Source organism: Falco punctatus (genome assembly GCF_963210335.1).
Source record: "Falco punctatus genome assembly, chromosome: 9".
In the NCBI taxonomy this organism is placed as follows: Eukaryota; Metazoa; Chordata; class Aves; order Falconiformes; family Falconidae; genus Falco; species Falco punctatus.
The window spans coordinates 28,582,165-28,609,710 of record NC_137589.1 but is presented as its reverse complement, the minus strand read 5'-3'; the positions used below and the strand labels follow the sequence as shown (position 1 = coordinate 28,609,710).

At 52.6% G+C, this 27,546-nt stretch overlaps 1 protein-coding gene across 2 annotated transcripts in view; it reads right to left on the bottom strand.

The window, feature by feature from the left end:
• Positions 1 to 27,546, bottom strand: part of HPSE2 (heparanase 2 (inactive)) — a 111,997-nt gene that overhangs the window by 6,576 nt on the left and 77,875 nt on the right. For both annotated transcript variants that reach the window (XM_080402342.1, XM_080402343.1), the window contains exons 6-9: positions 20,852 to 20,899; positions 12,583 to 12,676; positions 9,964 to 10,070; positions 8,708 to 8,822 (exon numbers count right to left, since the gene is read on the bottom strand). In XM_080402342.1, the coding sequence (XP_080258468.1) occupies positions 8,708 to 8,822; positions 9,964 to 10,070; positions 12,583 to 12,676; positions 20,852 to 20,899 (364 nt within the window). The remainder of the gene's footprint in view (positions 1 to 8,707; positions 8,823 to 9,963; positions 10,071 to 12,582; positions 12,677 to 20,851; positions 20,900 to 27,546) is intronic.

The window sequence follows — 27,546 nt, the reverse complement described above, 5'->3', positions numbered from 1 at the left end:
CAGCTGAACTTCAAACGAGCAGGCTGCTGACCCTGCAGTGCACAGCCTCCTCTGGCTGGGGCTGCTGGGGCATGGGTCTGTGTCCCCATGTCACCAGCAGCATCAACTGGATGCTGCTTGCCCCCTTCCTCTTCTTGCTTCTTCCCTCTTCTGAAGCTGCCCAAGCTCTTCCTCCACCCCCCGGGCACACTTGAGTTTCAACAGCCTGTTATAGATTGTTCCAACCTTCATCCGTCTTTCTCCACAGTCCAAGCAACCCATATGGAGAGACGAGCTGGCTGGTCTGCCTTCCTGTACATCACAGGACAGACAGTTTTACTCTTTTATCCCTCTGTTGAGCCTGATGGTTTGTTTTTGGCAAAAGCATCATCCAGAAAAGTAGTGATTGTGGTTGCGAGGGCTTGGAGAGATGGAGAAGCCGCCACTTCCCAGGGAGTCTGTTCCAGCAGTTAAACTTCACATTGTTAACAATTCCACTCCTTATTTTCAGCTTGAATTTGTCTGGCTTCAGCTTCCAACCAGTGGTTCTTGTTCTTTCTTTTTCCTCTAGATTAAAGAGATCCTCAGCATCCAAAGCTTTCTCCCTGTGGAGGTCCTTACATCCTGTTCAAGCCATGGCTGGTCGTTCCTTCAGCAAGGCTGGACTAATGCCGCTTTTAACATTATCCCTGAGTTTTATGTGCTTCTTGGACTGTGGGAGTTAGAGGTTTTCTCACCCAAATCCTGTGCAAGGTCCTGAGACAAGCAGAGCAGGGCATAGCCTCCCCCCAAATGGAACAATTGCTGAAGCCAAAATGATCAGCAATGGGAGAGGGCACTGATGCTGTCCTCACGAGTTTGCATGCATCTGTCCTCAGGCATGTGAGCTGTTTGCCATTTTGCATGTGCACCCTCATCATGTGGGGGTCCTGAAGAGCTAAGGACTTGAGCAGTTTTCTGCAACATTCGCCACTGCACTGGGGGAATTTGCGGGTGTGCCCTGAGCACCACAGGGGACACTCTAGAGAAGGTGTATGAATGGAGAACAACACTCCTCCTAGCCCCAAACGAGGGGGCTTCAGGTGGACTGGGCTGCCAGGAGCTTGTGGCATCAGCAGGGGAGGATGGGGCCAGCACACAGAGAGATGCTTCAGTGAAGCAGCCCCTTGACTCTTCCCTCTGTTCTGCCCACACAGCCCTGTCCCTCCTGGGCAGGACAGACTCTTGCTTCGATCCAGGCTCCTGCACCTGTGAAAGGATCAGCTGATGCTTCCCAGTTCCCTTTTTGCTTAGCCTTGGTTCCTGCAGGTGCCCACCACCAGCCGCCTGAAGCTGCTGACGTCTCTGCCAGGGTGTCTATTGTTTTCACCATGCTGATCCTCTTCCCTCCTGCCCTAACGGCTGTGAGTGTCTCATCTCACACCACTCTTCCCTACATCACCTTCTGTCCTCACATCTTCCCTGCAGCTTTCTCTGCCAGCAAGAGTCTACAGCTGAAGGGGCTGTAGTGGGGGCTGCCAGTCCCACACCCCAGTGCCTTCAGGCTATGGAGGGAGAGGAGGGGAGGCAGGCATGACGAGGGAGGGCAATGGCTCCATTAGCTGGGCCAGGAGCAGCTATGTAGAGCAGAACTATTGTTGTGGCTGCTTTGTGCATCCTGTGCGGTTATGGGGGCTTATGGCAGGCTGGCTCTTGTCTGGTCTTGTAGACTGAATACCTACTCATGGTTAGGGAAAGGAAACCAGGGCCCCATTTTACAACAGCTCTGCAATAAGTCCTAAAAAGCAGTACAAGGGGACAGCCAAGAGAGTTGCTCCCATCCCAAATAACATGCTAATGTGTGTGCACCCATGGGCCCGGAGAGCAGCATTCTCATCCGCTGGTGCCAGCAGCACCACAAGCTCTGTGTTTGGGCTGAGCATCAGCCATTCATCCTACAGCCAGGTTCTCCTCCAGCTCTGCCAGCAGCACAACATGCAAAGTCTCTGATGAGCATCACATCTTCAGAGCCTTCGAGCCGCTACACCCTTTGCTCAGCCCCTCACCTTTGTGTCTGTCTCTTCTGCTCTTTTTCTCCACCCTGGAGAAAGACCGAACACTGACATTAAGGCAAAATTCCTGCTGTGGGAGCAGCAGCCACAGGAATTGCTGCCGGGCACTGATGGTGCCGATGGGACAGCCTGCCCAGGCACCTATAGAGTGGCGAGTGGGTGAGTGGGAAGTGGGTCCTGTCTATCACCACCCTTCGCAAGCTGGTCCCCAGCCAGTGGCCTCCACCTTTCCTGGGAGCTGAGCAGATGGAGGAACAGCCAAACTTCTCTTTTGTCATCACCTCTCCCAAACAGGGTCCAGGAGACCTGAGGCTGCAGGAAGGGAGCAAAGCTGTCGGATCAGCGGGCTTGGAAACAAAATGCAACTTCGTCGTTTTCTGTTCTGCTGCTTTTCACCCAAACACTACTTCCCTCTGCTCCTTCAGCAAACACCAACCCACCCTGGGAAGGGCTTTACTATCCCACTGCCCCCACAGCCCCAGGATGGCTCTGTCACCAACGTGGGCAGGTGTGCCACTAGCACAGTGCCTCTGGGAGGCATGGGCAGTGGCTGTGTCCATCCTTCCAAGTACAAGCCACAGCTGCCAGTCTCAGACGGAGTGTGCCTCTGCCCCAGTTCCCGGAGCAGGAGGAGCAGCCCGGCTTTAGGTCTGCACAAGTCCCACAGCTCTGGTGGGTGGGTGCCAGAGCTGCCAGCCACAGCATGGCTTTGATGCATTTGAGAGTTCAAGCATATGCACTTCAAAGACCTTTTTCATGCTGCACTAAGAGGGAAAGGCCCCTTAACCCACTGTGACAGAGAGCAGAGTTTAGATGCTTTAAATCTGTCTCCTGGTTCACAAATAAAATGAGCCTCAGAGCAGACTTAAGAGCTCCTGGAAGGCCAAATGCAGCAAGAGTGCAGAAAGCAGAGGATGCTGCAGTCCTTGAGACATGGTATGATCATAGTTGAAAAGACAAGGCAGTGGAGAGGATGCCCAGCTCAGATCTGCTTCAGGTGCTCGTGCCAGGGCTGGCTGGGAGATTTCTGCAGGGCATGATTTCCACTCTTCCTTTCAGTGGGCCATGCTCCGGCTTGACATCTCTTGGGAAAGCCTTTCCTCTCCACACACCTGAACTGCCCGGGATTTCACCCCTCGCTCCCATGGCCAGAATGAACATCCTGTACAGACAGCTCCTGCCTGTCCTCTCCTCTCCCACCCCTTCCCCGTCTGCAGGCGTCGCTCCTGCCAGAGCCAGTGCTCCAGCGTGCGGGGCAGATGGGGGTGCCAGACGCCCGCGTGGCAGATTTATGGTCATCAGGAACAGTTTCCATGTGTGTGCGAGCTCCATTGGACCTGCTCCCTCCCCCCACCCTTTGTCGCTCCCAGGCTTGGGACCATGCCTCTGCCTCTGCCTGCGCGGTGCATGGCATGCTGCAGCCTGACCCAGCCGCCCTCTCCCTGACAGTGACCCCAAAGCCGAGGGTCCCTGCTGGGGGGAACAGCAACCGCAGTCCTACCCCTGGCAGCTCAGCCAGCTGCCTGTGTGCAGCGTGGTGACTCAGTGCTGGGCGTGCAGATGGGCCGGCGCAGCAGCGGGGCTGAATTCCCCCGGCCCCGCAGCCAGCTGGCTGGGCTCGGCAGCGGGAGTGCAGGCGCTTGCAGGAAAGGGCTCTCCATATGCTTCCCCCTATGGATGCCGGGCCTTCTCCTCACCTCTGGACACTGCCCAGCCAAGCAGCTGGGCAGCCACTGGGTGACCAGATGGCAGGGTGGGGATGGGCATAGGTGGGCGAGGACCCAGTCCCGTAGCCCTGGTCTGGGAAGGGCCCCTTCCCGCGCAGCGCAGGGGTGGGAGAGGCACCGTCCAGGGACATGGCTGGGACCTCCAGCTGCAATTAGCAGCACCTCCGGCCAAGGCAGCTCAGCTAACGAGCGCACTGGGGAGCGCATACATGTGGCAGGCAGGAGCATGGTCAGGGCAGCAGCTCCCACCCCTGGCACCTGGCACGGCACCTCGCTGGAGAGCCCCTTGCCTCTGTGCACCCAGACACTGGGGTCCCAACTCCTGCCTTGCTGGGGAGGTGCCTGGGATGGGTCAGGCTGGTGCCCCTGGTACCGAATCGCCAGGTGCAGGCCAAGGTGCGGCTCACACCATGCCCTAGGGACCTCAAGGGATGCTGGGGACAGCCGCAGCCTGGCACCAAGCTTGTTCACACCAGGGCTTTTATGAAAACCCAGTTAGGAAGGGAACAGATCACTAAGGACAGACCTGATCTGAGCCTGGTGTCTTCCCTCCTCCAGGACAGATAGTAACTTTCCCATCAAGTTCCTCAGTGCCTTTGGGCTAAGCAGAGGAGGTGAAAAATCACCCGCAGCATCCAAGCGTCTGACCACAGCACTGTCAGGCACAGACCTCCGCACTGCTGTGATGCTTTCTCAAGGACGCCATCAATTCACAGGCAATATCATATTGTCTTCTACTACCACAGCTGAGCAGGCAGCCCCTGCCATCGCTTCACTCTGTGATCCCTCTGGGCCATTCTCATGCAGCATACAAAACTTATATCCAGAAAAGAAGTTTTAGCATCTACCTAACTTTAGAGAACCAAGTATCTCACTGTCCACAGTCTTTAGAAGAAGGTCCAAGAAGAGCCACAGTTACCAGGAAATGGAAGTCTGGATTTCAGCTTTGCCTTTTCCATGGGGTTTGTATTGCTCGGGCTCTGCCTAGAAACATGCCCAAGTTTTTCTACACATAGGTGTAACCTTACAGCACTGTGCATTAAGTGAGCAGAAATGACTACCAAGGATGGATAAAAGAGACAGGATTGCCACATGGAAGAGCATTCAGAAAGGTCTTTAACATACTGTAACAATCTGAAAAGAAAGCTCACGCTGACATGGGGGGGCTCTCCAGTGAAATAAACGTATCGCATCCCTCTGGACGGGTTTCAGAGAGATATTAAGGAAAGAGAGGTAGACTATGTACACTGTGTGCCTGAAATGAACCTAGAGCTACTAAATGTCAGAGCAGCATTTCAAAGGCACTGCCTTGTGAAAAGTGAGTATCAGTGCTGCTCCTGCCCTCCTTTCCTCTGCTCCTCACTCCCACGCATGTGTACAGATGGGTTCTGGAGCAGGGAGGCAGACTGACATACTGCAAAATGCTTTATTTGAAGGGCTTCTCAAGCACAAGCCCTGACTATTATACAGCTGGCTGCCCCAATCACTCAGGATGAAAAGCACTCCAACCATACATGAAAAAGTTATCTCAAAATAACAAGGCATTAAAACACTTGAGCTCAGTCGCATTAAGGTTGGCTGGAGGATTTCTATTCCCCAGCCTGATCACATCTGTTCCAGGGCCAGGGAACCTCATGTCACCCAGTTTCTCCTGCTTTGCTCCTCATTAGCCCAGCAAGAGAAAACCATTTCCTCAGATCTGCACCAGGAGGGAGACTCAGAAAGATGACCTTGCCTTCCCCTGCTGTGGCACCTGTCCCTCGTAGGGGATTTTGATGGCACCACCTCTGAGGACAGGGTGGACAGGCAATTCTTGCAGCCAGGACGGGCACTCGGAGCTACTTTCATGGGTGAAGGACCTGGATAGGGGTGCAAAGGCCATGCCTCTTGCAAGATGCCCCAGAAGCCACAAGATGCTGCTTTGTTCATGAGCCAGCTGTGTGCAGAAAACCCAGCAGAGACATGAGCATCTCCCTAATTTCACCATGAAGCTGCAGTACCCCTTGGCCACACTGCTGCTGCCTGAGACCATTTTAAGGAACCAGGCTGCACTGCACTGGCAAGCCACCATGGTGCAAAGTTGGGGATAGACCAACTTAAACCTCTGCTTTCAAGGTTTCACTGCAGCCCTGCTTGCAAACAGCTATTCCCAGTTGCTCTTGCATTTCCCACTGAAATGGCCAGAGTTCATGAGTTTATTTTCAATCCAAGGCTAACCCGCAGAAAACAAAGAGCAAGCCTCACCGGGCTGCCCGGGTTTGCTGCCCAGCACCCATGCCCAGACAGCAGCTGTGCCTTCTGCCAGCCCAATGTGCTGGTACCCCTCGCTAGCTCACAGCATGGCCCATGACAGCAGCTATCACCTTGCTATACACAGAGGGGTGCAGTGATTTGCCTGCTCCTTCCCTGTACTTAACAAAAGCATTCCCTTCAGCGCTGCGGTCCTGGGGGAGAGGCAGAAAGAAATGTGGTGAGATAGAAACTGAGACTCCCACAGCAGTGTCCACCAAGTGACTCCCATTATCGGCACTCCCCAATCCCCCAACATGGCACCTATGCCACATTTTACAAGCTTCATTATGCTATCTGCTGTAACATGCCCTAACAGAGACAGTACCAACATAAGCAAAACCAGCAGCATCCAAGGGTCCCAGCTGAAGGACAGGGAGGAGGGCTCACGTGGCAGCAGTGCAGTGCTTATATGGCGATGGACTACAAATCACTTGGTTTTATCTGCGAAGGTCTTTAGCACAAGGATGGAGGGCTGTATTTGCATCGCTGCATGATCCCTGGATCACGTAGGAAGCTCTCCCTGGACTGTGCAGCTACTCAGCACCTAAGGACACCACTGTAAAAGGCTCAGCTCCAGCTCAGCACCCTGAAACGTGCCATCCTCTTATTTGACAAGCAGGGATCAGCAGTGGCAGGGGAGCAGGAGGAGGTGCAAAGGTTGCTATCGGGATCCCAGCCCTGGCTTCCAGCTCTCTGAGGAGCTGCCAGCTGGAGCCTTGATTGATGCTGTGGTGATGCAGCCCTTCTCTCAGCAGGCAGCTGCCTCACGCCCAGCTGGCATGCGGAAACCTCTTTGTCGTGGCAGCTAATAAGCAGATTGTATTTCACAGTGCCGCGGCCCCGTGCAGGTACAGCCAGCGGCTTTCATCTCCCTGATAGCTCCCACGGGAAAAGAGTGGCCGCTGTCCCGCGGAGCAGGTCACAGTCTGGTCTCACTGGGCTTTTTGGTATTTGCAGCTTTTAAACTCTCTGTTGGTTTGCACCTGTCCGTGGCTCTTTTATAGCACAGGAGTTGAGGGAAAGGGGTCGGGGAAGCACCACTGGAGTTTGTGCAGGAACACAGTGGTGGGGATGTGGGATCAACACTGAAGCACATGGGAGAGAGAGGAAACAGCCCTGAGGGGGGATGTCATCTAACTTATTGGGAGACTTATCTTTAAAACAACAGCAAAATCCATTTTAAAGATCTCCACTGCATTTAACAGCCTGGGGTTTATTCCTCTAACTCCTTCCCTGGCTTTAATCCCACTCCTAACTGCATGCGTGCTCCAGCTGCTCCAGGGCTCCTGCCCCAGCTGTGCCAGGAGAGCTGGCCATGGGCCACCCACTGCCCACACTGTGCTGGGAGACCTGGCCATGGGCCACCCACTGCCCCACGTGCCTGGCGGGCAGGAGCTGGCCTGCACCCATCTAGCCGGGAGCAATCTAGGGGGGTCCTGAGTTCCTGGGGAGTGGGGGATGTGGCTTGGCCAGGGGAATAGGCTCTTCAGAAGAAATCCATCAAGTGCTTGCCCCAGACTCAGGTTCATCTCAAACAAAGTTCAAAGCCCGCCAGGCTTTCCCCAGCCCAGGTACCCAGAACTGGCAGGTATGCTTGCCAGAGGGGTACATGTGGGAGCCCAGGGTGCTCCAGGAGATACCTGGAGCAGCACAAGCAGGGGACTGTGCTCTCCCGTTCACTGGTTTGCTCTCTCAAGCCACCCACCAGGCCATGCTGGGGGAGTTAGCGCAGACCTTGTGTCACCAGCTGTCCCGCATCCTTCCCTGACACCCAGGAATGCTGTTGCGGGAATGCTGTTTTCTTGGCTGGGTAGGTAGAGCCAACTGAGAGGTGGCTCCATCAGCCTTTGCCTCCCTGCAGCCACCCTCTGAGATCCCAGGGCAGCATCAGGGCTGTGCACCTCCCCGAAGCAGATCTCCAATCCTGCCAGCAGCCTTTGCTGGGTCACAGACCCATAATCCCTTCCAGGGGACGTGCAGAGCGCCCAGCTGCCCTGCTAGGGTCTCCACCTACAAGGCAGCATATTTACTAGCTGCTCTCTATCCCCACCCCCCAGAAAAGGAAACCTGCTACTTTTAACAGGGTTTTTCATATGGTTTCTTTATCAGTACCATGTGTACTGGGAACTCCCCCCTGCCCAGGTGTTTTTGAAGAGTGAGGGATGCTGCAGGGCACTGGTGAGAACCACTGCTGCCTGTGAAGCTGGGAATGCCCTTCAAATTCCCTTCACTTTGGTTTCTAGAAATCTGAAGTCGAGTGCTAAGGCTCCAGCCTGGCTTCCCCCAGCCCAGCTCACCACTAGCAAACCAGCTGCTTGCCCTGTGCCATGCATGGTGGTGCTGTCACACCCCTCCCTCCCTCCCTCCCTCCCTCCCTCGAACTCTGCAGCCTGCACTGGCACCCCTCAGTAGCACCAGCCTGCCTCCTGTGCTACCCACCCTGGGCACCAAATGAAGTTTCAGCTACAGAGGTATTGCTCTCCTATCTGCCTCCAACATGTTGCATTTGATGTGAACTAACATCTCCTATTAACACTGCAAGAAACATCTGGAAAAATTAATTTTCAAGCAGAGTTCAGATAGGTCACAAGGAGAAAATCCCCCCCAAAATGAGCAGGGAGAAGCCAGCACCAGCGCAATGCCCCTGGGCAGACCTACCGGCAAGGGGTTGAAGTTCTGGTCCACCAGGTGGTTGTGGCCATGGTCGAGGAAGGAGTGCCGCACCACCACATCGATGCCCTGGCTGGCCAGCAAGCCCAGCGTGTTCAGCCACCTGAGGATGGAGGGAGCAGAGTCAGGCTGCTGCGGAAGGACCACCCAGCCCCAGTGGCACAGCTGTGCTCCGGCACACAGCGTTGCTCTCATGTATTCAACCTGGAGCCTGCTCCCAGCACCTCAGTTGAAGCTTGCAGATGGTTTTGTGAGCTAGGTATTAACGACCTCCCACCATCCCTGCCCTGGCAAGCCTCCACACCTCTCCCCCCACTGCAGCCACCTCTGCCCCAGCTGTGCCCAGCTTGCATGTCCCAACTGTGTACCTGAGCCCCTGCATGCACCTCAGCATCACAACCCTGTGCTCAAAGCCAGGGGCGCTCCCCAGCCTGCCAGCACTCCGCACCCACCGTCTCAGCAGTGGGGACCAGACCTTTGCACCAGCCTATCTCCTCACACACCCCGGGAAAAGTCTTCAACCCTCACAGCCTGCCACAGCCCTGATACCCCAGGCATGTCCTCGCACCTCCCTGCAAAGCCTGGATAATCTTCCTCCATCTTTCATGATGACAGCCAGCTCTGAAGATCTGAACTGGGGCTTTGCAGCAGGATGCCAATGCCATGGGGCTGTGCCAGTAGACAAGCCCCAGGAGCCAGACATGGTTGTAGCTTTGAAGAAGGAGAGAAAACAATTTCCAGAGCAGAACTCTGCTGAGCACTTCCCTGGGCAGACGCCCCAGGAGTGAATGCATGCAAGGACATATAGCTGCAGCCTGAACCAAAAACACAGAGCAGGAGGAAGCCCAGGTGATCCCAAGCTATGAAGCAAGGCAAGCCTGTCAGGATGCCAGCTCTGGGGTCCCAGAGCTGGGGTGCTTGAATCACACCTCCCTTCCATGCCCATGCCCTGCGGCCACACCATTGATACCAGTGTGGGATCCCACGCGGTCCCCTCCTTACTCTGCTACTCTGGATATGCCAAAGGCTGGCTCACCTACAGGAAAGCAGAGCTGAGGAGGGGTAATAGATTCTACAGAGGAAATAACAGTGCACAGGCTGCTGGGGAGTACCAAGGGGGGTACAGTTGGGCTCTCTGGGCACGGAGCTGGCCCTCTCCCAGCTGCAGTGGCTTTGCAGCACCCAAGCCCGCAGAGCCCATGGGGGTGGCAGTGCCCTGGCACCAGCAAGCTGGCATAACTCACAAGAACCCGGCCGCATAGGAATCGGAGAGGTTGTTCATGCCTCCGGCTGAGGTTGTGCCAACACCTTCCAGCCAGATCTTCTTCCCCGGTGTGTATGTGTTCACTACCTGCACAGAAGGGAAAAGCAACCAAAATGACTCTCATGAACCTGTGATTTAAAGCCAAGGCAGATATCTCCTATGCTACACCCTGGGAAGGCTTACAGAGCCCTTCGGTAACAGTGCTGCTGGGCAGTCAGTGCCTGCCTGGCCCTGGCATGGTCACTAGGTGTCTTCACCATGGGTGGGTCGTGGGACACTGTTCCTCACTCTCTCCTGCCAATGTCACATGTCCCCTATCCATCTTCTGGAGCTGCTCCAAACACACCCTCCCAAACATGCTCTCATGCTCCCAAACCCAGACCCTGCTCTTTCCCTGTGGTTTCCCCACACACTCTGCAGGCTGCCCTGCCACATCACCTCAGCTCTCTATGTCCCTATGCAAGGTGGCTGCCTGCCACGGGGAGCACCCCAGCCCCAGTGGCTATGTGGTGTGGGAGTACTGGGACACGTACTGAAGCCACATGGAGGAATGGTGGACACCTGAGAAGAAAGTAGTGGATGCCTCCAGGTGTGGCTGAGCAGGGGCTACTTTACCAGCCAAGGTGTCCCTGGCACAGGCAGGACACGTGGGTCCGAACATGCTGGCCCACCCCTTACAAGGCTCCAGCTGGCAGTGCAGACACCTGTGAGATGCCATGTGGGACGGGAGGGCTCAGATGGCTGGAGCTGCCCTCTCCCAGCATGAGCAGCCTCTGGCACCGTGCAGTGCCCCGTCCTCTCTCTTGCAATCCCACTTCTCCAGGCCGGGCGACAAGCTCCCGCGACCAGATGTCTGCAAACCCAGTGGCCCAAGGAGCGCTCTGCACAGCCTGATGGAACCTGCCCCATTAGTGAGGAGCGCTGGAATGTGCTGGATGGACTGGGATCCCTCAAAGATGTTAAATACGCCAGCTCTGGGCTGCCTCCCACTCACAGCCTGTGAGAGTCGATATCCCTGACTGAAGCCCCAGAGGTGTTGGCATCCTGCCTGTAATTATCTAAGCCCGCCACCTTCCCCAGTCGGAGAGGAAGCAATAAAACAGGGAAGTGGACAAGCCCAGCTGCTCTAATCAGCCCCGGCAGGATGCACAGACTCAAAGCCAAGCTGGAGGTTATTAGCACCCAGTGCTGTGCTTTTCCTCAGCCACACTGGCATTCCCGGGAGAGCCCTTCCCTGGCCCTGCCCCGCACAGACCAAATCCTGCCCCGTGGGTGCAAGGGTTCCCCCAGCCCGCACTGAGGGCAACTCCTGCTGCCTCTGGTCTGGGGATGGATGGGGTCCCGCTCCTCTCCCAGCAGGTTCCCAACCTGCAGTAGAGGTGGGACATGTGCCACCACTTTTGTTGGGGTGTTGTACCCGCAGTGGGAGCAGGGCAAGCCAGTGCCTCTGGTTTGCCCCTGTGCTGATCCCGCCAGCTGCCTCATGCCTCCCCGCGGCAGGAGGATCATCCACATGCATGGATGATTCCCAGCTTGTGCCAGAGGACTCAGCAAGCAGCTCTCCTCCAGTTTTGCTGTGCTGACCCTCACATCCCCTTTCCCGGGGCCTCTTTTGAGTTGTTTACTCATCCTATGGTTTCTCCCTGCAGGAATTACAACAGTAAGACATTGTGGTGACTGGTAGGGTATGAAAACTTAGACAAGACAGACGGACATCTCCTCTAGTCCCTAAAGCCTTCCCCGCTTACTAGGTGCTCCTTACTCCTTCCAGGACTGACAGCGGAGTGGGCCACTCACAGTCACGGCCTCCATATCAGCCAAAGCAGGGGGACTTTGCAAAGCCCCCACCACCTACCCAGTTGCTAAAGATGTGAGCAGGGTCCCCCCAGCCGGCAGGGAGAAGAGCGCTCGCTGCAGGCTGCGTTAGCCAGGCAGAGCCATGGGCTCTGACACCACACGCCAGCAACAGCTGGGTTTTATAACACAGTCAAAACATGACCATCGGGGAAAGCAGCATTTTTAGGCACTGTGAGCAAGTGGGGCAAGGTACTGCAGTAGGAGCCCCCTCCTGCGCAGGCATGGCTGCGCTGGGGATGGTTTGGTACTGCCTGGCTGCTCCCTCTGCTCCTTGTCCTTGGGAGCAAGTTTCAGAGAATATCCACATTACATGCTGCTCGCTACAGGAATGGACAGATGAGAGTGTCAAGCCAGGCGGCCACTTTAGAAAGGCTTTGCATGGCAGTTGGCCCCTGCCCTGTGCATCCAGCCCATGTCCTGGCACACCTGGCACACCTGCACACAGCTTACCTCACGCTGCAGCCCGTGGCCGCTTCCCTGCTGACCTGCCTGCCACACATCCCACACGGGGGCTGGGCATCATGCTGCCTGGTCTTTCCTCCCATTCCCTGCAGGAGGGCTGCCTGCATTTCAGCTGGGAGCACAGCCATCCCCAACAGCCGCCCTCCATCCCTGCCCCACAGCAGCTCCTGTGGGAGCATGTCAGTGCTGCTGCCAGAGCCCCGGCCACGAGCTGTGCCAAGACCGGGCACCGTGGGCACAATGCCCCCTCACCCCTTGCAGACCCTTTGCACTCACGCACTTTCTGGATTTTCCTGATCTGGTCAGTGAGTGTGTCTAACAGGCGAGTTTTCAGGAAGTCCGTCACTTTGGCCACTCGACCATCGATGTAGTAACTGGAAGGAAAATAGGAAGACAAGGATCAAACAGCTGGGAGTAGCTCTGCCCAGAACCACATCCTCCCACCCTGCTGCTGCCCCATGCAAGAAGCCTCCTCTGCTCCAGGGGAGTCCCTGATTACACCCTGCCCTGCCCTGGCCCTCTGGCCATGCCTGTGTCTGGCAGATGCTTTCAGTCTCCAAAACAGTGTGTGAGCTGGACACACCCCAAACACCGAGCATCCTGCACTGCAGAAAACACGGGAAGTTTTGCACTTTCTTGACTATTGCTGGTGAAACTCTGGGAGCAGAAAACCAAAGGCTGGGAGCAAAATGCCACCCACAAAGGCTTGGCAGCACTCTCTGCACTGATGTCATGGAGATCCCAGGGAAAGAGACCCTCTTTCCCACCCACAGATGCCTGTGATAGCTGCAGCTGGGCTGCACGACCAGGGAGATCTTGAGAGATCTTCTGCTCACCTGGCTCGTCCCATCTGTACCTGTCCCCTGTCTTAGGGACACACAGTTTTAAAAACACAGATAAGTCAGTCCTGCTCTCACAGAAATCCCCTCTGCCCTGGGAATGCCAGGGAGAACTGCCTGTACAGAGGGCTGATTCCTGTTCTCCATGTGCTTTCTTATACAAAGCACAGCTATAGTGCTGCCAGTCATGATGTGAATCATCTGTCTCTAAGTGTGGGAAGAAGACTCTGAAATGCCTCAATACTGTCTCCTGGCTCGAGGACATAAGGTAAAACAGTCTGTCCTGGAGTGCAAACACCCTGTGGCTGGAGGTAATCAAAGCCAGCTCCTCCTGAGGAAATGTCTGGGGCTGGCACCTCAGCCCCCACGCAAGGAGCAGCGGAAGCCCTTGCACATCTCCCAGAGGCTCCTCCCAGCCTTGCAGAGACAACAGAACGTCTGCTGCAGCATGCACTGGCATAACCCTGGGACAGCCATTTAGCTGATAAATAGGTTTTGCAAGAAGAACTTTCTGACGTCCTCCTCCAAAATCTGCAGTGTGCATCAGTTACCCAACACAGTGAGCCACGGAGCATGTTGGAGCCATGCTGGGGGGACAGAGGTGCACAGGAATCACAGCAGCTCTGGCTGGGGCTGGCAGGGCTCAGCCATAGCCTCCCACCCCTCATTGGAGCCTTGTCCACTTGGCATTCAGTTACACAGATCCTTCTCCTTCTCCACAGACTTCAGTGCGGCCATGGGTGCTGGGATGCATAATGGGCTGAAGACCTGGGGTCTGAAGAAAGGTGGATTCACCTTTCCAGGGCTGATTTCTCCATAACATATATCTCATTCACACCAGCATAAAGCTGTAGCGGCTGCTTTACTTGGGTGCTGGAATGCAGGAGCATCCCCAAAGGATGCCATGGGCTAACTCAGCCTCAGCCAGAGCACCTGGCACGTGTGCAACATGCACGAGTGCGCAGAGAGGATTTTTGTGTCTCTGCTCCAAGTCGCTACACAGGTAACAGAATAAATGTGCTTGGAGCTGTGCAAGGTTGCGACCAAGGGGGAACAACGCCAGCACTCACTGTCCCAGAACAGAAATGCATTACAGGCTCAACTTGCAAATGCATTAAACAAGAAGAGCCTCCCTTGTCAGCCCTCCCCCAGGTGTGCGGCCACAGCTGCGTCCCCAGCAAAGCATGGGATCATGCCAGTCACACCCCAGTTTCACTCCGATGTGTAACCCAGGGAAGGAGGCAAGAGGCGTTTCTGTATGACCATGGTGACTAGAAGGTGCTAAGGGCAGAGATTATCTCTGGGGAGGACTTAGGAAGTGTTCAAAATCGTTCTGATCACTTATACACAACTGAACCACTGGCTGCCGGGAGGAGAGCAGATCTGTAAGCAGCAGGCAGCAGTGGGGTTTACAGAGATTACTTTTTAAGACAAAATTACAAAGCAATGTACTCTGGGGATGGCAGATGTTTGGATTTTAGTACAGCACTTAAGAACTGAACAGAAATGATCTTTTCAGACTGCTGTGGACCAAAAACCCCATCACCTGGGCCAAAAGCTGCCTGAAAGGCCATAAAAAGAAGGTTGCATTGACTGGGAAAAAGAGGGAGTTAGACCTCAGTCTGTGTATGGCCCCTCCAACGCAGCAGGCTTTCTGTAGGGTTCAGCTTGTCTGCACAAGTCAGTATGGTTCCAGAGCCCAGAATAAAACCCTCAGAAAGCAAAGGCAGGCTTGCACCTCCCCATCATCTCATTCAAGCACGAGGTGTGCTGTGACCCACAGCTCCACTGCCAAGGGAGAGGAACATCTCTCCAGAGGCAGCAGCAGAGGAGGCTCTGCCCGCCCAGGGGCTGCGGGGAGGAGGCAGCCTAGGAAGGAGCTGCTGTGCTGAGCACAGCCAAGACCCTGCAGGGAAGAGAAATGCCCTGGGACAGTGCCACAGTCACATTTTTTTTGACACCTTCATTAACAAACCAGAGAAATGGAGATTGGGAGAAGTATGAAAAGAAAAAAAAATAAACCCACTTCAGCATCAGGAAATCTTGTTGGGAGCATGTCTCCCAGGGCTGCAGGGAGGGGAGCACATCCTCTTTGGGTATTTAAGCAGAGCATGAAGACAATGACAAGCTTCTGTAAGATATGCAAGGATCTCTTGCAGATCTGCCTGTGAAGTTCTGAGACACCAAGAAGTGCTTTCAACCTCCCCAGGATGGGAAAGACAGAAAATGGCAGCAGCTGCACAAGGCTTGCAAGGAAGAGAGAGGCACTGAGGTCTTCACTGCTACCAGGCTACTCAGGAGCAGTTTCCAGCTGTAGGCTTCGTCACTGAGATAAGGGCACTTCCTTTTGAGAAATCTAACTGTCAGTAAAGGTGGTATAGAAAGTCGCAAAATGCAAACAACTGTCAGGCCTTTAAAGCAGGAGAAGTGCTCATTAGGCGTGGATTATCCCCAAGAGCAAAGGCAGCAGCTTTGCTGATATTTACAATGACTCAGTGCACTTGACTTGAAAAAAAAAAAATCCCGAACAGTCGCAACTCTCCAACCTCCAAAAAAGCCAGCAGCAGCTGCAGAGAGCTCCAGCACTGACAAGTACCTCCCCAGGCAGCAGTACGGTGCACAGGCAGCTGGGCCAAGCCAGCCCCAGGGGCTGCACCATCCACAGCCTCCTCTCCTGGTGCCGGCAAGGTCTGAGTGCCAAAGGAGACGAATGGACAGACCCTCCCCAGCACAGGCAGGGTTCTCTGGCAGCCACGACTCTGCAGAGGCAGAAGACACGTAGCTCATGGACAAGCTATCCCTCTCCAACACAGGCTGGCAGATCTTCCATTGGGTTCTGGGTATGATGCAGCATCCATTGGCCCCGAAGCCTAGGAGATATCAGCATGCCCACCGTGGGCACAGACCATGCCGTTTCTCGTAATATAGGATAGAACAGATATGGGCAGTTGCATGCAGAGCTGACTTATTGTGTCCCCTGATCTGATGCTGCTATCACTGTAGACAGACAATCTTTAGGAACACGAGAAGAGCCAGGCAAGGAAACGGGACGTAGCAACTAAATCCTAGATGACATGTCTCAGAAGAAAGACCACGTACTTTGGGTGCCCTATTATACTACACAAAGCTGAGGCCAGCTCTCCCCCTTCTGTTTACATTATCCCATTTCTAAAAACTGAATTTGAATATGCCCTAGAAACACGGGATGGGATCAGTGCACTTTGCAAAGGGAAGTGTGACAGTATCAGTGTGGAGGTGACCAAAGCAGAGCATAGTGCAGGGGGAGTACTTGGCCAAGGGCTGGGCAGGGATTTGTGCTAGGAAATGCACCACCCCAATTCCCAGCCCCCATCCCTAGCTGGAACTGAAGCATGAGACTTGAGACACAAAGACAAGAGCTGGGAACAGTACTGAAGTAGGGCTGAGCGCAGTGGCCAGTCAAAAGTGCCCTTGCTCCTGGGCAGGCTGCAAGGCCAGGATGCCCACAGTGCCTCCCAGAGAAGGACAGTGCCAGGCACCAGGGCACCTGGGCAAACCTGACTCTATCCTGTCACCTTCAGGTCTTGTGCTGCCTTTAAAATGATGTTCTGGAAAGATCCACGATTTGCTGCGCGGGACCATGAGCATCATCCTATATTTGATGAAGGCAGTGCACTGGCTCCCGAGCAGCTGGTTTCATTTACCTCCTCTTTCATTTTAAAGAGAAACCTTTGCCCCTATTATCTGACCTCTTCTTCTGTTGCAGTTAATTACATTAAAGCCCACTTCCCAAAGCTCAGGAATTTCCGGATCTACTTTGTTGCCTGCTGCTACAGGGGGAGGCTGCTAGGAATTAGGGCATCATCCTGCCAGGGACGCCAAGCGAGGCAGCGTGACACCTGGCCGCCACCACAGCTGTGAAACCACGACACCTCTGCTGACAGAGGCAAGCCTGACCCCCAAGCATCTTCCCAAGGAGAAGGCAGAGTCCCCGTCTGCAGCTCAGAGCACAGGGCAGCCCCACGGCTCTCCCTGGAGAGGAGAGGCGGGATGTGACCTGTTCCTCCCAGGTAAAGACCTGTGGGCACAGGGGAGAGGTGCCGCCCACCTCCAGTCAACTAATAAATGCATTGATAAAGAAAAATCACTGGGGACTGTCCTCTGGCCCTAAAGGCACAACTCACACCTGTGCCTTTCTCTGCCCCCAAACAAGGTGCCTTTGTCTGTCCCACTAGTGGGAGCCGTCTCTGACCCATGCCATCTCCCCAGCTGTGCCCTGGCCTCACCTGGGACCGTGCTGGTGGCCCAGGGCTGCCAGGGACTGTGCCCTCCATCAGACAATGCAGAGGATGGCAAGCCAGTGGGCAAAGCTGTGCCCTGGCCAGGTTTACTTACCAGCAGAGATGGGCCAGTGATTCCATCATGCAACCCCTTCCTCCAGGCACAGCCTTGGCAGACACTGCTCTCTGAGCACTTGCAGCAGGCTCGTGCAAGCCTGAGTATATACCCATGGTATATATGTCGGGGGGGGGGGGGGGGATGTGCATGCTAGGCAACTCTCCCCTGACACCTCTGGGAAATCTGCCCCCTGCTACTGCCTCATGAGCATCTCCACCTGCACATTCAACATGTCTAAGCCAGAACAAGAGAAGTCACTCAAACCAAGCCTGGCAAAAGCACTTTAAGCAGCATCTCACACAAGCCCATGTGCCTGGCATGTCTGATTTGCCACACAGGGCAAGTGACTTTCCATCTTAGAAGATATCATGGCATTTTCCAAGGAGTCACAGGGATAGATGTCCACTGGTTTTGAAGATGCAAACATTTACTTTCTCCGTAAGTAATAGGGATTTGTGCTTCAGAGGCAGCACTGCATAAGGATTTATCCATTAAATATGCCAGACTTGGAGCCATGCACAAGACTTGGGATGGAAACCCAGCTGTACAGACTGAGAGCACAGCCAGGGATGGAACTGGGCATGGCTGCAGGTGGGCAATGGGTCTTCACCTCGTGTGAGGATGCCAGCACTGAGCAGAGATGGCTGTGGGGAGGTTGCTGAGCAGTGGAAACCCGCATCCAGAGGCTGAGAGGATCCACAATAAACCAAGCATTTACTCATAAACAAACATAACAAACTAAATTATCGGGGAAATGCCAAAACTCTCAGAGCCACTGTCAGTCCCACCTGCCACACCCTCCTTTAGTGGAAATTCCCTGGGTGTTTTGAAGCCATTCACACATCCCTCTCCAGCAACACTTTACTTCTGAAGAGCAAGGCACACATGCTGAGTTGCGTATGTAAGTGAAACCATACTCTGAAAGGCTGGACAGGCTGCTTATTTCCACCCAGTGTCGCTTTTCTGTCAGATACATTTCAGATATATTGTTTTCACATAGAGGATAGGGATCCCTGCAATGTATTCCCTTCTCAATTCCCTTTCTGGATCGAGCACAGCCTTTTCAAAGGAATAACAGATTTGACAAATTTATAACCAATATCCCGGGAGAACGTTAGGGTTTGGAACAGAAGTATTCATACTTGAAGTTAGACAGCAGTTTAGTTTCCTGCTAATAATTTTCTTCTTGGATACAAAGGAACTTGTTTTGTTTTGTTTTGCTGTTTGGAGCAGAGGGATGAGACACTGTTTTGACATTTATTCATAAACAGTACAGAAGCCCAGCTTGGAGCTGTGACCATTGCCAGTCCTCGCAAACGCATACGGGTGCAATCTCCAGAGCTGCAAACCTGGGCTGGGGGGGAAGCAGCTCCTGCGTTGCAGTGGAAATGGGTCAGCAAGCCGCATCTCAGCTCTGCCAACCCCTGTGAGGAGCTGCAGCAGCCACCCCACACTCACAGGTTGGCTGCTCAGCACCAGAGCTGCTGAGCACTTTGCACTGATCCTATAAGAAAAGGTTTCAAGGCAGCCATGCAGGCAGATTCCCTGCGCACCAGATGAAACTCCACATGTGAAGCCTGGAAGTTTGTTCCTTCAACTCATCCAAGGGCTTGGCCCGGTGATCAAGCCCCATTGCAGAAAGCAAATTCCTGGACTAAGTAAATGTGATCAGCACATCGTGTAATCATGAAAAGCAAATTCCCAGCTGAGACATAGATCATTATTGCACAGCATGAGCCTGTAAGTAACACAAATCCCGCTCCAAATGCTCTGCTACCCCACTGCCCCCATTGCAGAAAGTTGCTGCTGCCTGGCAGGAAAGCCCCAGGAGCCAAACACCCAAGCAAGCACCACTGCGGCACAGCGAGGCAAGCTAAGCTCCCTGAGGAACAGGACTTGCTAGATACTGGTCATGCCTGGTGCTATAAACCATTCTGAGACGCCAGCAGTTGCTTCTGCAGGAGGCTCCAAGGTTTAACACACTGACACAGAGACTGTGGGCAGACTTGCAAAAAAATCTCACATCTTAAAACCAAGATCTTTTGAAAAGAAGGTCTCCAGATGGGCTTTACAATCCACACTGCTACACTTCAGCAAAGCAACCTGAGCACCCCATGGAGGGTCGCTGTGAAGGACCAGCTTGGGGAACAAGCCCTATGGGCAGCACACACAAGCCCACCTTGGACCTGAGACCCCAGCTCCTGTGCTCCAGGTCAGCGCCCCACCTGGAAAGTTTAACCCAGCATCAGAGCAAATCCGCTTTTTCTGGGAACAGGGAGGTCTCACCATGCTTTTTGCTCCAGTGAATGCCTGTCTCTGAAACATGTCCTTTCTGTGGCAGGAGAGAGTCCTGCTGGCCCCACAAACCCATTTTCTATCAATTTTGGCCATCGCTGCTGTGTTTGAACACTGCCTAACCTTCGCACTGGCGTTTGTGCTCCCACTGCAGAAAGCCACAGCCTCTGGGGAGCCTGCCTCTGGCTACAATGTGCAAACTGGGGCAGTTGGAAATAAGAGGAGGAAAAAGTTGTTTATGGATTTTCCCCCCCATAAGGAAACCTTTCCCTCCACTTGGTGCTTGTCACACTCAGTGCTACAGCTCAGCGCTTGCTTTGTTCTTCTAAACTGCAGAACATGTAGGAACCAGGAGGAAAACTGGGTATCAGCATCTCTCTGGCAGCCCCAGCAGGGCCTGGATCTTGGATGTTGACTCCCTTTCCATCAACATCTGCTCCTGGGGCTCCATGTACAGCGTAGGACAGCAGTGTGCCTATGGGCATCCGAGACGTGTACAAAACGGAGCAGGGACTGGGCATTACGCATTTACCATTGGACTAAGCTGTCTCTCCCTCCTCTGGGCCAAATCAGTTTAGCTTCAGAGCAGCGGTCATGGGGAGTCAGTGACTGCGGTGAAAGGAAAAGGGCTTTCGGATAGTCCCGTACATCTGTCACACACTGCTTTTGCTTCTCTGTGGTCCCCACCGCGGCCACCACCGGAGCTGCCTGCTATCCCAGCTGCCCCCAGGACTCCGCACTCCAGCTCGGGGCTTTGTTCCAGCAGTCAGGCAGGCCAGGCATGCAGGCAGTGGTATTTTTAGCCTCTGTCTCAGCCGCAGTGGTAAAGGTTAATACATCCCCTCCTGTACTTGTTCAAGAGGCTCCAGAAGGAGGGGCAGAGCCTCTTTTTCGCCTACTTAAATGTAGCAGGATGACAGAAGAGGTGGCTGTCACAGGTCTGCCCCCTTTCACACCCAGACAGCCCATCAGCTCTGCTCCCAGCAGTCTGATCACTGCAATTAGTGTTGGAAAGTAGAAGGAATGGTGAATACCTACTGTTGCCAGGTAACAGCATCCACCGTGCTGCCAGCCACTTTCATGAACCTATAGGAAACAGAGGAAGAAACCATATAAGCCCAATGTTGTCAAGGGGAAGTCCTAAAACCACCGATGCCCATCTTACACCACAGGATACCAAAGGCAGTCACTGCACTCACAGACCCTTTCTAATGAAACCTTTGCATCCTTAAACGGAAGGAATAAATTACACTTAATGCAAATTCTTGTAGCAAGCACAGCTGGGAATAATAGAGTGAAACCCAACTGGCAGCAGAGCTCTGAGCATCATTTTGGGGAAAGTAAGGAGAGCTTTCAGAGCACAACAACATTTCAGGAACAAGATCTTGGGGAATGTACTTAGTTCTATGACTGCAACAATTCTCAATAGCAATCAAAGAAAAAGGAGACACTTCTTCAACCAACATGTATTTAAGCTGAGGAACTCCTTGCCCGGGTTGAAGCAAGGACTGGAAAAATGTAAGAAAATGGAAATAAAACCCAGCAAACCTATTAGATGCAAAGATGCTACCTCCAGCTCATGAAACCCCTGAGCACTGGAGGATGGGAGGAAAGGCTAGACAAATACCGTTTGCTACATGTGTCCCTTTTTTTGATGCTCTTTCTTTGGCATTGGCTGTCAGCAAACTAATGGGTTTCTGACCTGGGTGCACTTTTGGTGAGTCCCATTCCTATGACTAACCACAGCACTTCCATCCACAAGGTTACAGTGACTTACACACATGTATTAGTCTCCTGATGGTTTGTGACCCAAGTATCTTAAAGAAAACACACCTCTTCCAGACAGCCCCTATTTGAGTCAGACCTGAGGCTACACAGGTGTTATCTGCTTACACCACCGATGCCAAACCCTAAGCAATTCCTAATCTTGGGGACTGTGTGCAACCACCAGAGCAGCAGCCTCTAGCGCAGGCTTGCTGCCATCCAAGACGGTCTCTCCCGGGCTCCCTGGTCCAAAATGCACCTTGGAAAACTGCAGCTCCCACAAGGAAGCCCAAGCAATTACTACATTATTATGCTTAAGGACACAGATATGAAAACAAATAAAGGCACACACCAACTATTCAATATGTAACGTGCCGGGTAGCTGATGCATTTTGGAAGTGGTGATCTATGCACATGACAGAAGACATCGGCTTGAGCAAGCGAACGTGAAGAGAAAGAGACCGATTCTGTATTGTTGTGGGCTGCTCTGGTGCACAGGGATCCCAGGAACACAACAGGAATCACACAGCTGCCCTGACTTGATGGGGACACAGGGATGGGTGGCACTGGGTCCTGTGACCTCCAACTCCCACAGGATAGTCCATGACCAAGGGTGGGGAAGGAAAGGGAAGGTTTGTGAGGAAAGATGAGACCTTTTATCAGACTAGTTGTGGTGGCAGGGATGAGCAGCATGCTTTCCGGCACACGAGCTTCTAATCAGGTCTGAAACAAGAGCAGCAAGCTTCAGGCTAAATATAGCTCGGAAACAATCATTCTGACTTTAAATTAACAACGATGGTCAATTATAGACTGGGACAAAAGGGCAGCTGGACCCTGTGAAGCATAAGAGGACACTGGCAAAGGCAGTGGTAATAAATCCCTGCAGACAGAGAGGGAAGAGATACAATTAGAAATGGAAAAACAATAACACGCTGTAAAACCCCGTAGGCACTGATGCATCCCTGATTCTGCTGCCTAGTAGTGCTGTGAGCTTCAGTTCCCAGGCACGCCTTTCAGAAAGGCTTTTACATCTCTCTTGAGGGTCAGGCCCAGGAGACCAGTGCCAGGGTGGTGATTTGGGGACAGTTTCTCCCCAGCTGAGCAGGGTGAGGAGACCAGCCTCAGTGCAGCCAGAGAGGTGCGAGCTCCTTGCAACTCAGAGCAGTCATGTGGCAAAAAGAGGATTTTGCAAATATTGCTATGGAAAGGTTGCTGTTCTAGAAAACTATGTGTGCAGAAGTATGCCAAAAGGATCAAAAAACCCAGCTCCCAGGTTTTAAATGCTCACTACAGGGACTGCTGCCTAAAATGTAATGGATGAAGCATACAAGAGTGAACTAATGAACTCTAAACTGAAATGATGAACACAATCTATACTGCGTTTGAAGATCGATCGATTGCAATTGTGTTCGAAGAGTAGTCCACCTTGCTTTATAACCTCAAATGTTTTATGTTCTGGCTGCAAAATAAACCATTCCAGATGTTACTAAATCACTTCTTCAGGCTCAGCTTAACACTCTCCACTCACAGTCCAAAACCATGAGTAGAACGAGCTCGGAGGGAGAAGCTGTCCGGTTTTCCTCACCACTTCTACAGTGCCTACAGCCCTGCTGCAAATACACCCACAACAGCCGTCTTTGAACAGGGACTGAAAAGCAAAGCAAATCCTCAGTATAACTTCCAGCATCCTTGGAGCAGCAGAAGCAGGACATCCATCTGTCCCATCTCCCATGTTTCCAGACAGCTAATTGGCCTGTTGTTAAAAAGCTGCTGAGAAAAATTTCTTCTAGGACACAGGTATCACTCAGGCAGTGCAGTGCAGACCAAAAGCAGGAAATAAAAGACACTGGTTTGCATAGTGTTCTGTCTCCATAAGACCAAAATAAATTGGTTAGTTCTGGTCATTTCAAATTTGACTATAAAAGATGCACATCTACCTCAAATTTTGCTTTCCATATTCTGTTTTTCTTTCTTTCTTTTTTCTCTTTTATTGAGATTTTTGCAGGGTGGAATAAAAAATTTCCTGGTAAAACTTCAAGTTCTGTGCCTGGAGTACCTCAGATGACCTGGCCAATGGACAGTACCCTCCAAAGGGAACCTCCAGCAGCTCAACAGCCAATAAGTGGTACTGCATGAGCAAGAGATGAAAGCCCAGGGCAGGTGGAGATGCAGTGATGCACAGATATCAGAATATCCTCAGCTTTGGAGTACAGATGTTATTAATCCCTTTATTCCTGTAGCACCTGTGCTTCTCAAACCACAGACTTTGAGGCCAGTGAAGATCCATCGGGGCTAAATGACCAGTGCTGGCATATTTTTATCTGGGATTTCCTGGACTGCACGATGTCCATGTGTGGAGTGCAGGCAGAGCAAACCAGACGCTTCCGGGAGGGCTCAGATCCCTGCACATGTGCTGCACAGATGGGCTGGGCTGGCACAGTAAATCTGCCATTTTCCTATACACTGGGCTTTCTCTGTGAGCACCAATTGGCTGCGCAGCACACGTGCAGTAAAAACCCCCAGAGGCAGTGGGACCAGCTCAGCTCGCACTGTGCAGGCAATGTGGGCAACTACTGTAGTGATGCCCTGTAGTGCAGATGTGTGGCAGCTCCAGGGCATGCCTGTGCAGTATCCCTGGCTGGCCCTCTGCATGTCAGAAACCTGGGAAAACACAAAAATCCTCAAAATCTGCTGGGCCAGCATCTCTAGGTGGGAAAGCAGAACACGTCAGAGGCACGTGGAGGAACAGGAGACTCATTCAGGGAGTTTGTGTACAGAGGGTGAGACAAAGCCACCGAGTTCAGGTATATCCATCTCCTTATCCTTGCAGCTGCCCATGTGCCAGCATCCCATGCCAGCATTACTACTTGTGGGGCCCTGCGCTGAGCTAGAACAGAGGCTCAAGCTTGTTTTCAAATAAGCACTGAGAAAAATGTAATATACCATTGCTTGGCCACCCAAACAGTTCCCAGCTCTGTCCCAGAAATGGTAATGCTGGCACAATGTAGGACAGCATCTCACAGCTATGGGAGAGTGGGGCAGGAGGGCTGCAACACCATGAGATGGTACTGACACCAAAACTCTGTCCTGTGAAACCATGGCTCACATCTGACCTCTCCCAGAGCATTTTCCAGAGCCATATCTCCCAGGACCACAACCTGATTTAAGTGTGGTCACATCTCTGAAACAGATCACCTGTCCTGATTCAATACTTGTCTGTCATGGAGCACCTACTGCAACCTAAGTAAATTACTCCCATGGTTAATTAGCCTCCAAGTATGTTAAGTTCTCATCTGAATGTGACTAGCTTCAGCTTCCAGCCACTGGAACTTCCTAGGCTTGTTTCTGATACATTAAGGAGCCATCTGCATTTGGAAACCTCTTTCCCATTCAGGTAATTGCAGATCGTCATCCCTTAAACGATAAAAAAAAGTAATCCTGTAACAAAGAATGCAGCTGCATGAGGAGACAAGTTACCATCGCACAGGCTCTCAGGTGGTTTAGCATCATCTGACTCCTGGGTGCTGGACTTCACAAACACAGGTTATTTCACCTGCTACTCCCTACAGTACTATAAAAGCAAAGTGACCCCCCACGAAGCGCCAAGTGTGGGAGCAACACCAGCCTGCCTGCGGTACCGTCATGGATCGCTAGAGCTGAGTGGCAGATCTCTGCCCTTTGAGCCAACAGTGACACGTAGAAAGAGCTTTATCTGGTGTCTGAATTGGATGGTGAGGCGGCCTAAGGCACAGGCTTCACTTACTAACTTCTTCCAGTAGCACAATCTACCTGCAGCAGCAGAGACAGGTACTAGACCTAGCTCATGCCACCTGCTGCAAAGACTTCAACCTGCAATGCCAGATTTCAGACAGGAATTTCACTCCAGGGAGCAGAGCCTGGTGGGGACTATCTGTAAATCTGCTGCTATATTGTGTTCTTTCTCTGCTCAGTGTCACCTTTCTTCACCCAACATGATCTACGGTGGGGCTGCGCAAGCCTTCCAGCAAAGAGAGCTCTGTGTCCCAGACTGACCCACCAGCCTTGGTAACCTGCACTCCAGGGACTCTGGGAGTTCCAGCTGGACCATGAAGTTACACGACTGATGTTTTTTCCCACCACTGATTTGTCCAGTCCCTTTCTGAACGCACAACTTCAGCCTCCACAACACCCTGTGACAGTGACTTCTACAATGTCACTACATACCATGTGAAAGTTTCCTCCTTTCCAAACTTTCCTTCCAAACTACTTTCTGCTCTGTGGAAAAAACACCCCATTCACAGTCACAGGCTCATGGGCCTCGGTAACATTCCCTCTGAGCTGCCTGCCTTACAAACTGAAGAGGCATAGCCTATTTAATCTCTTCTCACATGAAGACATCACATACCTCTGCACATCCTTAGCTCCTCTCCCTGCAACCCTCCTTAGTTCTATTACATCTTTTCTGAGATGAAAAGACTAAGGTTGTAGATAGCAATCAGAAATAAGGCACACTGTGTATTAATACAGTGGCATAATCTCATCTATGTCTTTCCTTACCCATTTTGTTCTTCCTATACAGGTAACTGTGATTTTGGCACTCCAGCCATCCAGATCAAGCTTCAGCAACAACTATCTTAACCCTTTCCTCCTGAAAGAGCAATAGCTAAATCCTTTGCTTAGATCTCAGATCCCTGGCCCTGCTATATAGCCAAATGCCTCATCACATCCTTCACACATCATTTCAATGTATTTATGAATGGATTTACTCATAATTTCAATGCTACTGGAGCTTGAGGTCATGCTGCAGTGACCTCCTCCTCCCTTTGTATCATTAATGTTGCTTGACTTTTTGCACAGAATTCTTGCTCCGGACCTATTCAGTCTGTGCCACCAGCCTTGCAGTAGCTTGCATAAGGGTGAAGCTTCTGGCTCTGCTGACTGAGACATGCTCGCCTCTGCAGCATCACAAGAGAGCCTTAGACCAGTACAGCAAGGATGTGCTTTTTAAAGAAAGCCAAATAGCCAAAAAGAGCTTCTAAAAAATGCAGTGCTTACAAGTCCCCTGTGCCAAACAGGGCAGAAGTCCTTGTCAGCAAGAGGACAGGACAAATACCAAGTTTCTTCCTGAAACCCACCCAGAGTTCTTCCCTCTGCTGGATACCACCTACTCCAGGCTCTCCTTGTTTCTCTTCCCTACTTGAATTTAAACAAACAAGCTCTGTCCATACACTGTCTTTGGTTGCTACTCCAGAAAAAGTCACAGGTCAAAAGCAGTGCCTAGACTGACTGCTGTGTGCTGACCTGCTCAGACAGCCACAGCCCTCTTCGCGCTCATGACAGCACAGACACAAGGTATGGGCAGTCATCATAAAAATACTACCAAAGACTCTCCCAATTTTTAGCACCTTGATTTTGCTTTGGCCTATGGTTGTGTTGGACCCCAAATATACAGCCTGTGCCATTTCATGAGCTATAAGCTAACACCTCTCTCTACACATAAGCACCAACGCAGGAACCTGTGCTTGGGGTTGATTTGTGGATGCAGGGAGCAGGGCTGAGGACTGCGACTGGTTTTAACCTGACCCCTACCTGGGCTGCCCACAGATAATCAAGATGTCATCTCCATGCTCTCTCTCAACTCTGCCATGTCCACAGCTAGCAGGGAGGAAGGGCTCCATCACCACTGACAAAGATGCTTCCTCACCTTTACGGGCTCCTTTCAGAGCACTGTGGAATGACATCACCACCAAAAGGAGCCAAAGTGATCCAGACAGGTGGTTAATTCTCCACAGGTACTACAAACCAGGAATAGGAGGCAGTAAAATCATGGAGGATAAGAAGCTCTTGTGCCTTGCAAGGTGAGGACTGACATGTGGGAGCTCCCTTGCCTGCTGCTGTTGCCTGGCCAGAGGTGCTGTGGCCCTGTGACCAGAGGGTGGATGTGCAGTGGTGATGGCCGTAGCAAGAAGGGGCCAAGGAGGCTGGAAAGA